Source organism: Mus pahari, chromosome 3 (genome assembly GCF_900095145.1).
Source record: "Mus pahari chromosome 3, PAHARI_EIJ_v1.1, whole genome shotgun sequence".
Lineage (NCBI taxonomy): Eukaryota > Metazoa > Chordata > Mammalia > Rodentia > Muridae > Mus > Mus pahari.
Genome location: NC_034592.1, coordinates 138,025,544 through 138,037,828, shown reverse-complemented (window position 1 = coordinate 138,037,828; position 12,285 = coordinate 138,025,544). Strand labels below are relative to the sequence as shown.

At 43.9% G+C, this 12,285-nt stretch overlaps 1 protein-coding gene across 1 annotated transcript in view; it reads left to right on the top strand.

The window, feature by feature from the left end:
- Trpc4ap (transient receptor potential cation channel subfamily C member 4 associated protein) overlaps nt 1-12,285 on the top strand; it is a 63,027-nt gene that overhangs the window by 27,698 nt on the left and 23,044 nt on the right. Inside the window, exons 6-7 of the mRNA XM_021192410.1 lie at nt 1,331-1,459; nt 7,110-7,317. Of these exons, the coding sequence (XP_021048069.1) occupies nt 1,331-1,459; nt 7,110-7,317 (337 nt within the window). The remainder of the gene's footprint in view (nt 1-1,330; nt 1,460-7,109; nt 7,318-12,285) is intronic.

The following is a 12,285-nucleotide window of genomic DNA, read 5'->3' as shown; positions in this document are numbered from 1 at the left end:
TCTCTCTCTCTCTCTCTCTCTCTCTCTCTCTCTGTGTGTGTGTGTGTGTGTGTGTGTGTGTGTGTGTGTGTGTGTGTGTGAGATCAACTTGTTGAGTGGGGCACTTCTCTCCTTCCACCACGTGGGTCCAAGGATCAAATTTGGGTTGTTGAGTCTGGTGGTAAGTGCCTTTATCCATCATGTTGCTGGCCCCAAAGCATAGTCTTGACTAAAGATAATGGCAATTGTAGATAAGATACAGAGTGTAAATCACATGTGATCACATTAGCCAGATTAAACAGCTACCAGCAGTCTGCTACAAATAGTTGAAGACTTCTGTATGCTGTTTTGTGTAGAAGCATTTCATAACAAGCCCTTTTATTCTACAAAAGGCAAAAAGGATAGCTACATTATTTTTCTGATGGCGTATCCCATAGTGTGGGCAAAGCATACTTGACTTATATGTGTCTACTACAGACACTCATCTTGTTCTTGTGTTCTGAGTGGAACTGGCAGGTAGGGACTTTGTGCGCAGTGTGCTCTCCAAGTGGTAGAGGTAGGAGACCCTCCTCTGTGTGAGTCATCCAGTCTGACCTGACTGAGGTAAGTCTCTGAAAGACTGTCCCTGGCAGATATTGCTCATTCATTTGAAGACAGTGTCAGTCACAAGAGTGAGTCAGTTGACAGCAAAGGAGACTTAAAGCCTATTGGTTACGCCAAGATCACCTTGGCTTGAGGATAGTGGCTAAATGAGAGAGACTTCCTGTATAGGCGGGGTTTACTGTACTCCCTCACTGGAGTCCTCCCAGACTCAGGAGATAACCATGCACAGGTGAAGCCATGGAGGTCCCCGGGTGAGAAGTCATTTGTCAGGGTCACCTAGATGGACTCAGACCTCAGTTCTACCCTCAGTGGTCATGCTTTAGACAGTGAGCATGTTCAGGTTGAGGCTGGCCTGCAGAAGCCTTGTACCGCCCTCTTAGGAAGCATCACCTCACATTCCTGCTTTTCTCTAGGTGGGCTTACTCACATTAGTCATGGGCTTTTGTCTGGATGATACTGGTTGATTCTCTAAATGGAGCTATTAGGGCCTTAGATTTTAAGCCATCTGAAGCTATTAATTGCCTCCTGCTTTCCCCCCCCCCCCCTCATTCCTAGCTCCAAATTAGGCTCACTGTTGTATGGTCTGAAGGCCAGGAGTTATTTTACACATATTCGCCACAGTACATGTGACTTCCTAGCTTGGTTGGCTCATGCTATTTTCCAAGATGGGATTACTTTCTGCATCTGGAATAGTGTTCTGTGTTATGGTCACAAGCTATTCTGCCTTTTTCCCTTCTCCCTGTGACAGACGGAAGGAGTAACGAAGCGTTTGGCAGAAAAGAATGATTTTGTGATTTTTCTGTTCACACTGATGACAAGTAAGAAGACATTCTTACAAACAGCGACTCTCATTGAAGACATTTTGGGTGTTAAGAAGGTGAGCTGTGTTCTGCTGCTGTTTGGAGGGTGTCTTGGGCACTGGATTGTTGAGCCAGGGCTCCTTTCGAAGAAGCTCTTCCACTCCCTAGTGTTCTGAGATAGGTGGAGGTTGAGATATAAAGTTAGGTTGTGCTCTTTATACCGGTGGGTTTTCATGGCTGTGAAACATATAAGTACATATAAATTAAGTCATAGAGTATGAAACACAAACCTCACCTCGATGTGGTGAATTTAGTGTGATTTCTAGCATTCCTTGCTAAGATAGAATTGCTCCTCACTAACGTTAGTGGAACAAGTTGTCCTTACCATGCTTCTGTTGTGTGTACTGGTGAGTGCTCACAAGCCAGCTCTCTGCTTGAGCTTTCATTCCGTGCGTGTGCTCCCTCTAGTGGTAGTATTTGGTCTCTGCTTATTTAATCTACCTTTATATTTTCTTACCAGCCTTTAGCTCAAGTTGGTTAATTACTTTAAACATAAGATATCGTAAGCTCTGAAATCCTGCCATTCTTTCTCCTTCTTGTTTTGTTTTTATTTGTTTTGTTGTTGTTTTACAAGACAGGGTTTCTCTGTGTAGCCCTGGCTGTCTTGGAACTCATTCTGTAGATGAGGCTGGCCTCGAATAGAGATCTGCCTGCCTCTGCTCCTGAATGCTGGGAATAAAAGCATGTGCTACCATGACACTTACTCTGTAGCTCATCACAGGTTTAAGGGCAAAAGTGAGACTTTGTCTCAAAAAAATAGCAACAAAAAGATGAAAACATTATAGTTTTCTCTTCAGAAACTCACAGACTTCTAAAAATACACCCATATACACTCTGCTAAAGTTACGATAGAAGCCTGTTAGGACCTCAAGTTCACTTCCTCACTCCTCGCCATGCCTCCCTCCCTTTTGATTGCTGATTGGCAGATTTCCTGTCATTGTTGTACAGTCTCCCAGAGGTTGCTGTAGCAGAAGGGAAAGCACATACACTGTTACCCAGCTTCCACCGAGGCCTTGCCTGCTGTCACCCACCCAGGCAGAAGCATCACAAGTGTCCCATTGTCTGTGGGGACATATTCCCAATGTGTCCAGTCCCCAGACAGTCCCTTTGTGCTCTTTGATAAAATGTCTTTGTTATTTCCCAAGAATCATGTGCTCAGTCCAGTGTGTGAGAGCGGCTGTCAGGGCAGGAACCCTGTGCTCCCTGGCAGTCTCAGAGTCAGAGGCAGTCATTGCCCCTTCCCAGCTCTGCCCACCTGCTCCCTCAAGCCTTCTCATTCCTGTCTGTGCTACCCAAGTAGGTGATAGGTTCCACCACACTCTGTAGGTGCCTTGATGTAACATGCATAACTAAAGTGGAAATGGTGCCTACAATTCATGGAGCAAACAGATGATTCATATTCATAATTCATCAAAAATTCCTACAAATCAACCTGAAAAAGACAAAAGGGGAAATAGATGAGCCATAAATAAATGTTTGGCTTCATTGAAAGTCAGAAAATGCAGATTTTGTTTTTGTTTTTGTTTTTTGTTTTTCAAGACAGGGTTTCTCTGTGTAGTCCCGGCTGTCCTAGAACTCACTTTGTAGACCAGGCTGGCCTCAAACTCCAGAGATCCACCTGCCTCTGCCTCCTGAGTGCTGGGATTAAAGGCGTGCGACACCACTGCCCAGCCAGGAAATGCAGATCTTATCCTGTGTGTGGTGAGAGCAGATCTTAATGAATGTGGAGTGTAAATACTTGAATGTGTACATGCTGTGTGCCTGCGCCAGAGGAGCACTGCCCCAAGGACTGAGCCTTGGTGGGCTCTGTGTGACCTGTGCCTCAGCATACCTGTTGATAAATGATCTCAGAAATGAAAACATGCCGCCAGAGAGGGCCTAACGGGTAAAGGCACCTGGGAACCATAGAAGAGGGAGAGAACCAACAACCGTGAGTTGCCCTCTGTCCTCCTTTTGTGCTATGGTACACACACACCAATATATATACAAACATGACATATACACATGCTCAACACACACACACATACATACATACACATGTACACAAGCCACATATATTTACACATACAGAAACATATGCATATATTCATATACACACATGTACACCTAACTACATATATACACATGCACACATAATTATATAAAATGTAATTAGAAAAAAGGTTTTTTGGCTTTTTTTGTTTTTGTTATATTTGTTTGCTTTTTCTTAGAGACTAGGTTTCTCCATGTAGCCCTGGCTTATCATGGAACTCACTGTAGACCAGGCTAGCCTCGAATTCAGAGATCTGCCTACCTCTGCCTTCTGAGTGCTGGGATAAAAGGGGTGCATCACTACACCTGACTAGAAAAATATTCTAAAGGATGTGCACACACTCGGGGCAGGGCAGTGGCTTAGGAGATAAAGCACTGTGGTGTAAGTGCGGGGACTGGAGTGCGGATCCCCAACATTCACATAAAAACCAAGTGGTCTGGGTGGCCCATGTTCACTCCTGCCTCAGAGGGCATAAACAGGGGATCCTGGGCAAGCTCCATCCTTCAATAAACAAGGTAAATCGAGACCAGAAAGAGACCTGATATCAGCCTCTGGCCACCCACCACATGCACCTTGCACAAACTTGTGAACATGTGTATGGATACATGCAGAAACTAGAGAAATGAGAGCAGTGGAGTAAACCCAGAAGGTCTGTCTGTCAGCTAGATGGAACAGATCCTAGCGGGTTATGCAGAGATATGGTTTGAAGACACCTCCTGTACATATATATTGTGTTGTGATGGAAAACATACATCTTACTGGTTGATCAGAATTCTTTAGCACCTACTGCCCTAGAAGAGCTTCTCTGTAGGTGTCAAGTAACAGCACTTGGGATGTCACTATTCAGAGCAGAAAACGTAAAAGCAAGCCTATGACCCATGGCTCGTCACACACTGGAGTATAACAAAGCGTTAGGTGTGACTGTGCCATGGGCAGACACAAAGCTGAGTGGAGGTGACTGTGACAAAGACAGCTTCAGAGCACTGCAGGCTGCGTGCCATTTCATATGATTAACAAAATAAAACACAAAAACGATTTCATTATAAAGTAATAGTTTACAGCAGTGGTCACCTGTGACAGAAGCAGAAAGAGATGATAGGGAAGCCACACACAGTGACAAAGCCCACTATGCTTTATAACATATCAAATGTTAAATTAGAAAAGTTGGTGAAGCTGAGTGTAGTGTAACCCATATTCTGGCACTGGGGAGGCGGAGGCAGGGGGATTACTGGAAGTCTAAAGCCAATGCGGGCTACATTGTGAGTTTTAAACCAGCCTAAGTTACAGTGGGATATCCCATCTCATAAGCAACAATAAAAAGTGGGTGTGGGGTGCTGGGACTTGGTTTTGGACTCCCACCCTGGGTTGGACAGGGCTAGAAGGGTGGAGGAGCCAATAGTCATAGCCTGAGTCAGATGGGCTGGGATTGAAGGAGCTGAAAAAGTGTGCTGGTAACAGTAGCTGACGTCAGGGTGTGCCAACCGGGAGAGGGCAGAAGAGCTGCTCTCAGGTGGTTCCTCCTCTATCACCATGTCTAGGGATCATTTGCCTGTTTAGTGCAGTCACGAGGTTCCTTGCTGCCAGGTGCTGTGCTGTAGGGCTCTAAAGAAAAGGTAAGGTCTATCTCTCCCAGTGTAGTGTCAGATTACTTGGGAAATAGATTCGGGATAAATAATGACAAGTTTCTGTGCAGTGATAGAAAAATACCCAGGCTAGTGGAAGTTAAATGAATTGAAGGGGGAAAGGAAGCAGACGCTATCCATAGACTGATGGTTTAAAACAAGGAAAGCTTTGGAATATATATACATATACATATACATATACATATACATACAGATGTGAAGGAAGTAAACCATGAGACTACAAACAAGCATGTTTATGTATTTATTTCACTTGTATGTCTGTGCACCACCTGCATGCAGTGCCTGCAGAGGCCAGAAGAAGGGATTAGATCCCCTCGAGCTGGAGGTTGTGAGCTGCCACGTGCCTGATGGTAATTGACCGGGTCCTATGGGCGAATAGCCAGTGCTCCTAACCCTCTCCAGGCCAGAAAGAAACATTAAAAAAAAAAAAAAGATAAATAAATTAAATAGATTAAATAAATAAAGAAAGCACTAGTCAGGGTATATTAGTAAAAACCACCTGATGTGGACTCCTCAGAAAGTAAATTTGAAGTTGATTTGGTTTATAGTTCTGAGCCTCAAAGTTCACACAGCACAGCCTGAGTGGCTGTGTCACCTCATGGCAAATAGCAACACAGACTGTGAAGAGAGCCGTGAAGAGCGACTGGGTGGCATAAAACTCAGGTGTTTTATACCTTTCTCCCACAAGTTATTTAGGAATCCCAGGAGAACCACCTCCAGCTGCATACCCCTAATTTCCTAAGGATCTCTTCAGGGCCCCACCACCTTTCAGTAGCACTCCTAAGACCCTAGTTCTCCATATATGAACCTGTTATGAGACTGAAGTCATCCAGCTGGAAGTAGGAGGAAAATTCTTTTACTTGCTATAGAACATGTGTTAAAAGTTATAGTAAACATTAATTTTAAAACTTTGGAACTAGGCCAGGCGTGGTGGCGCACTCCTTTAATCCCAGCACTTGGGAGGCAGAGGCAGGCGGATTTCTGAGTTCCAGGACAGCCGGGGTTACACAGAGAAACCCTGTCTGGAACTCCCTACCCCCCCACCCCCAACCCCCCAAAAAACAACTTTGGAACTATGTCTGATCAAGTCAGGAGAGAAGTTCTGTACTGAGAACATGTGTACAAGGAGCACCTAACAGGATGTTCACTGCAGTAGTAGGGAAGGGTTGCAGTTTACCCAGTGCACAGAGGGGAGCAAAACACCATGGGGGAAAGCCACGAAAAAGAATTGGCCTAGGGCTGCTTGTCGAGTTGTGTATAAAGCTCAGTGTGGAGTCACAAGGAAGGTCTGTATTCACATCACACACTCAACTGTGGTACGGAGGTTATGACGGTACCTATGAGGTACCTATGACAAATACCTGGGAAGAGTAGGCAGACACAAGGCCAAAACAGTGGCTGCTTCTGTAGGAGTAGGAGAGAGGAGACTGCAACTGTAGGGCTTCACAGAGACCTTTGACTATGAATTTTATTTCTTTTTAAAAAATCAGTCTAGGAATAGGGACTGTAGCTCAACCAGTAGAGTGCTTGCCTGGCCTGTGCAAAGCTCTGGGCTGGGTTCCCAGCACCAAGTAAACTGCGTAGTGCTGCACGCCTTTATCCTGGCACTCAAAGGGTGGAAGCAAGAGAATCAGAAACTTAAGTTAATCCTCACTCATGGTTTATCTATCTATAGGGGGAACAGTGAGTTGTGATTTATAAAACTTGAATGGAGTTTTTTTTTAAAAGGGGGCAAAATGTACTACCAGAACACAGGAAAGGCAGTGGGAACAGGCACGCAGGGTAAATGGAGCCTCCACACTAACTGAGATAGGGGAGTTCTAGTCTGTTACTATCAAAGAAGGAGGAGAGATTCCAGAACTTGACTGAGCTTTGCAGAGCTGGGATTTGAACCCTAGTGGTCTCACTGCTGAGCCCACATGGGAGGATGCAGGAGAACATGCACAATTTCCTGAATTAAGCATGGGGATTGTTTATTTGTGTCTTCTGTAGGAAATGATCCGGCTAGATGAAGTCCCCAATCTGAGCTCCTTAGTATCCAATTTCGATCAGCAGCAGCTTGCTAACTTCTGCAGGATCCTGGCTGTCACCATTTCAGAGATGGACACCGGGAATGATGACAAACACACACTTCTTGCCAAAAATGCTCAGCAGAAGAAGAGTTTGAGTTTGGGGCCTTCTGCAGCTGAAATCAACCAAGGTAAAGAGCTCTTAGCATTTGCAGAGTGTAGCTGAGGCTCTTACTACAGCACCTGACTCTTTTTTGTTGTTATTATTTTACTTATTCACATTATAGCCTCACTGCCCTCTTCCCATAATTCTTTCCCTATCCTCCCTCCCCTTCTCCCCTGATTGGGAGTGGGGGATACCCAGGGTCCCCCCCACCCTGGCATATTCCTTAAGTCAATGAGGGTAGGTACATCCTTTCTCACTGAGGCTAGACAAAGCAGCCCAACTAGAAGATATATTCTACAGACAGGCAACAGCTTGTGGGATAGTCCCCACTCCAGTTGTTTGGGACCCACATGAAGACCAAGCTGCACATCTACTACATATGTGCAAGGAGGCCTAGGTCCAGCCTGTGTATGTTCTTTGGTTAAACCACCTGACTCTTAGCATGTATATTCAATCAGTGTATTAGGGTTTCTGGGGTCCACTTGGAGGATGTAAATGTTATATGTTTATATATTACATTCTTTTTATGTTTCAAGACAAAGTTCATTAACTCTAGTCAGGTTTTTTAATGAGTCTAGAAGTTCAAAAACCCAATATATAATGAGAATTACAAATGCATGTGTTTTAGCCTTCTAAGTTTCTTATAGACATGGTGTATACCCTGTTTGTCATTGTAGCATTATGATGACAAAGGACCATGAAGAACCCACGTGCTCCACAGTGAGAGGCCACTTATGCTGTGGATGTCTGCATAATGAAAATGATAGAGACCTCTGTAGACTAGTACTGTAGTGTAAGAGAGGGGAGGTGAACAAGACCACACATTTGCTTGCTTATGTGCTTATATAAAGAAACTGAAGGGTACAGTGAGCTAACTGTCAGTGGTTACCTGCTGCGAAGTGGTTGGCAGTATTGCCAGACTTCTTACTGTGTGCATCTTAGGCTAAAGTTACACTATTCTAATCTACTCCAATATCTTTCTTTTAAGTGCTGTAAGGAATTGAACTCAGTGCCTTGTTTGCAAGCATATGATGAATGAGCGGTCCCCCTCAGAAAAGGTCTCTTTACGGTTGTTCAAGGTAGCTTTGAACTCTCTATGAGTCTAGGCTGGCCTCCAATTCAGCCACCTATGTAGCTGTTTTATTTTTTATTTTAGTGTATGTGTGTGAGTTTTGTCATACATGTATGTCTGTGTACTATATGTGTACTGCAGAAGACCACGTTGTTTGGGGCTGGCGTTTCAGATGGTTTTGAACCACCATGTGGATCCTGGGAATTGAACACTGGTCCTCTCTGGAAAGCACCAGCGCTTTTAACTGCTGAACCATCTCTCCAGCCCCAGTAGCTGAGATTTTAGGCCTGTGCTGCTGTGCCTCATCAACTGTTAAGTTGATGAAGTGTTCTGCTTTGAGCTGGGTATATTCAGTTAAATGTCTTTAAAATTGGTGGTTGAGGATTGACAGCTATGTACTAGAAACCAAGCTGTTGAGACAAAAGCAGCACCGTGTTAGGATAATAGAAATGCAGTAGAGGGCTGGTGAGATGGCTCAGCAGGTAAGAGCACCCAACTGTTCTTCCAAAGGTCCTGAGTTCAAATCCCAGCAACCACTTGGTGGCTCACAACCATCCATAACAAGATCTGGCACCCTCTTCTGGAGTGTCTGAAGACAGCTACAGTGTACTTACATATAATAAATAAATAAAATCTTAAAGAAAGAAAGAAAGAAAGAAAGAAAGAAAGAAAGAAAGAAAGAAAGAAAGAAAGAAAGAAAGAAAGAAAGGCAGTAGAGAACCACTACCCCCCCAGACAGCAAGCACAGCACTCCCCAGGTAGGACTTGGTTATGTAGCCATTTGGCTGGGTGCATGGAAACTTACTTAAGTGAGATAGTATTACCCATCACCCTCAGGGACTGAGATACTCTAGCTAACTGGTTTTTGAGTAATTCATAATTCTAAGGCCATTTTTCTTTGATTTGGGGTATTGAAAAAAATTATTAAAATCGCTAGGTTTCCTTGCCTACTTGTGTTGTTGGCAAGATGGCTGAGTAAAGGCTCTTGCCCCAAGACTGGTGACTGGAGTTCAGTCCCTGGGACCCACATGGTAGGAGAGAACCAACGATTGCAAATTGTCCTCTGACCTGCACAAGCCTGCTGTGGCATGCCACCACCACCGCTGCCTGCAAATAAATGTAATTAAAAAATTTAGATGCCAGCGAGATGTTATAGCTTAGTGGTTAAGGGCTCATACTGCTTTTGCTGAGGACCTAAGGGTTTGGGTTTTGGTTCCCAACACCTATTACAGTCGTCTGGATCTCCAGCTCCAGAGGAATCTGATGCCTCTAGCCTTTACCTATACCCACATGCATGCACCATGTATACATAATTAAAATAATAACATTAATATGTTAATATTTATTCTGCAAGAACAACAAAAATCCAGTGTGGAGAAGTTTTTTTGTTTTGTTTTGTTTTTAAAGATTTATTTACTTATTTTATGTATGCAAGTACACTGTTGCTGTCTTCAGATGTACCAGAAGAGGGTGTCCAATTCCCATTACAGATGGTTGTGAGCACCATGTGGTTGCAGGGAATTGAACTCAGGACCTCTGGAAGAGCAGTCAGTGCTCGTAACTGCTGAGCCATCTCTCCAGCCCTTGGAGAAGATTTTCAAGTATTATTTGATCTTTTTTTTTTTTTGTAACACCTGGGCTTGAGATGGCCTTCGGTTGGTAGGCTGCTTGCTTCACATACCTTAGGTTAGTCTCTAGCGCTGCATTAACTGGGCTGGTAGCAGAACTTGTGAGAGAGAGATTGGAGGACCCAAGAAGGTCAAGGTCAGCCTCAGTGAGTTCAAGGCCAACCTGGGATACAGGATACCTTGCCTCAACAAAAGAAAAGAGAAAAGGTAATACATATCTGAGTTTTTTTTTTTTTTTTCCGAACAGTATAAAGGGACCAGCAGATAAACAGTGTGTTTGTTCCCTTCCCTGTGGTAATCTTTTGCCAGTCTCCCTTAAGAGTACCATACACATTCCTCATTGTGATATCAAGGGGCAAGGAGGGAAAGAAATAGACTTTATAGTTTGTGCAGTGGAACTATAAAGTAGGCACTATTCTTTTCTACTTGTCTGTTTTGAGTTAATTTTACTTTGCAAAGCATTCCATTCTATACATATAAGATTAGACAGCACCATTTACAGGCAGGTAACATTCCAGTGATTTATCTAACAGATATCCTGTTGATACAAATCTAGTTTATTTCAGATCTTTGTCTACGGAAAACTCTCTTGAATAATAGAGTACAACGAGCTAGGTATTTGAATGTTATACTTTGATGGATTAGCCCTGCAAGAAAATTGCTAGTCTTATTACTCTCTTCGCCTTCCCCAGTACAGGACATATTGCTTGATACTTAGCCAAGCTGATAAATTTAAAAAAACAAAACAGGGCTGGAGAGATGGCTCAGCGGTTAAGAGCACTGACTGCTCTTCCAGAGGTCCTGAGTCGAATTCCCAGCAACCACATTGTGGCTCACAACCATTTGTAATGGGATCCATATGCCCTCTTCTGATGTGTCTGAAGACAGCAATGATGTACTCATATACATAAAATAAATAAATAAATCTTAAAAAAAAAAAAGGCAAAAAGCCACTTTTTTTTCCTCACTGTAATATTTACATTAAGATAAAGATCACTAAGCCGGGCGTGGTGGCGCACACCTTTAATCGCAGTGCTTGGGAGGCAGGGGCAGGTGGATTTCTAAGTTCAAGGCCAGCCTGGTCTACAAAGTTAGTTCCAGGACAGCCAGGGCTACACAGAGAAACCCTGTCTCGAAAAAAAAAAAAAAAAAAGAAAAGAAAAGAAAAGATAAAGGTCACTGTATTAGTCAGGGTTCTCTAGAGAAACAATGTGTAGAAATGTATAGATTTCATTAAATCAGCTTATGTTGAAATAGCAACAGCAGTGGTCTAGTACCTAGAGGCTGAGGGCCTGGTTGCTCAGGCCTTGAGCCCAGTGCCTCGGCAATCAGTAGTCCCGTGATGTCTGTCTCACACTGGAGAGACTGAGCACCTGGTAGTTGCTCAGTTTGAGAGGTTGGGCACTTCTGGCTCCAAAAACTTGGTGGGTTCTTGGAGAGCCTCTGCCCTGTGTCTGTGAAGGAAATCTGGAGACAGTGATTCAGTTACCTGTGAAGGACTTGTTGATGGCAGTATCAGCGTGAGCCAGCTAGACATGAGAGGGAAGCAAAGCTCTTCATCTACTGCTAGAGAGGGTGGGCGAGCCTTCCCATGGCGATTAAGGCAGACTGGACAGTTCCTCAATGAGGCTCCCTGCTCAGGCGATCCTGATTTGTGACAAACTGACATTAAAACCAGCTATCACACTCATATAACATAAAAATGACCACTTTTGGATGAACAATCCCATGGCATTTAATGTATTTACAGTTGTACAACTCTCCATTGATGACTTCCATGACATCCTCACCTCTCTAGAGTGCAACAAGGAGCAGTTATCCCCGTTTACCCTTTCTCTAGACTCTGTCAGCCTCCAGCTTGCTCTCTGACCCCTGTGGCTTTATCTTGGTTATAAATACCAACAGCATCATTTAATATGGCCTTTGCACATGATTTCTTTTACCTGACATAATGTATTCTGAGGTTGTAGGTGTCATTCTTTCATTCCGTTGTGTGACTGGATAATGTTCAGTCGTGTACACCACAGTTTATCCATGCAGTTATCAGTCAGGGACCTACTGCAGTATTTCCACACTCTTCAGACTCTTGCCAGTGGTGCTACAGTGAGTGTGTGTGATCTCTGGGATAGACATATGCAAGTTTTGTTTAACTTTTGAGGAACCTCAGTCTATTGGGGTGTGTGTGTGTGTGTGTGTGTGTGTGTGTGTGTGTGTGTGTTGTAGTATTGAAGATTGAAGGCAGTGGTGGCGCATGCCTTTAACCCAGCACTCAGGAGGCAGAGGCAGGCAGATT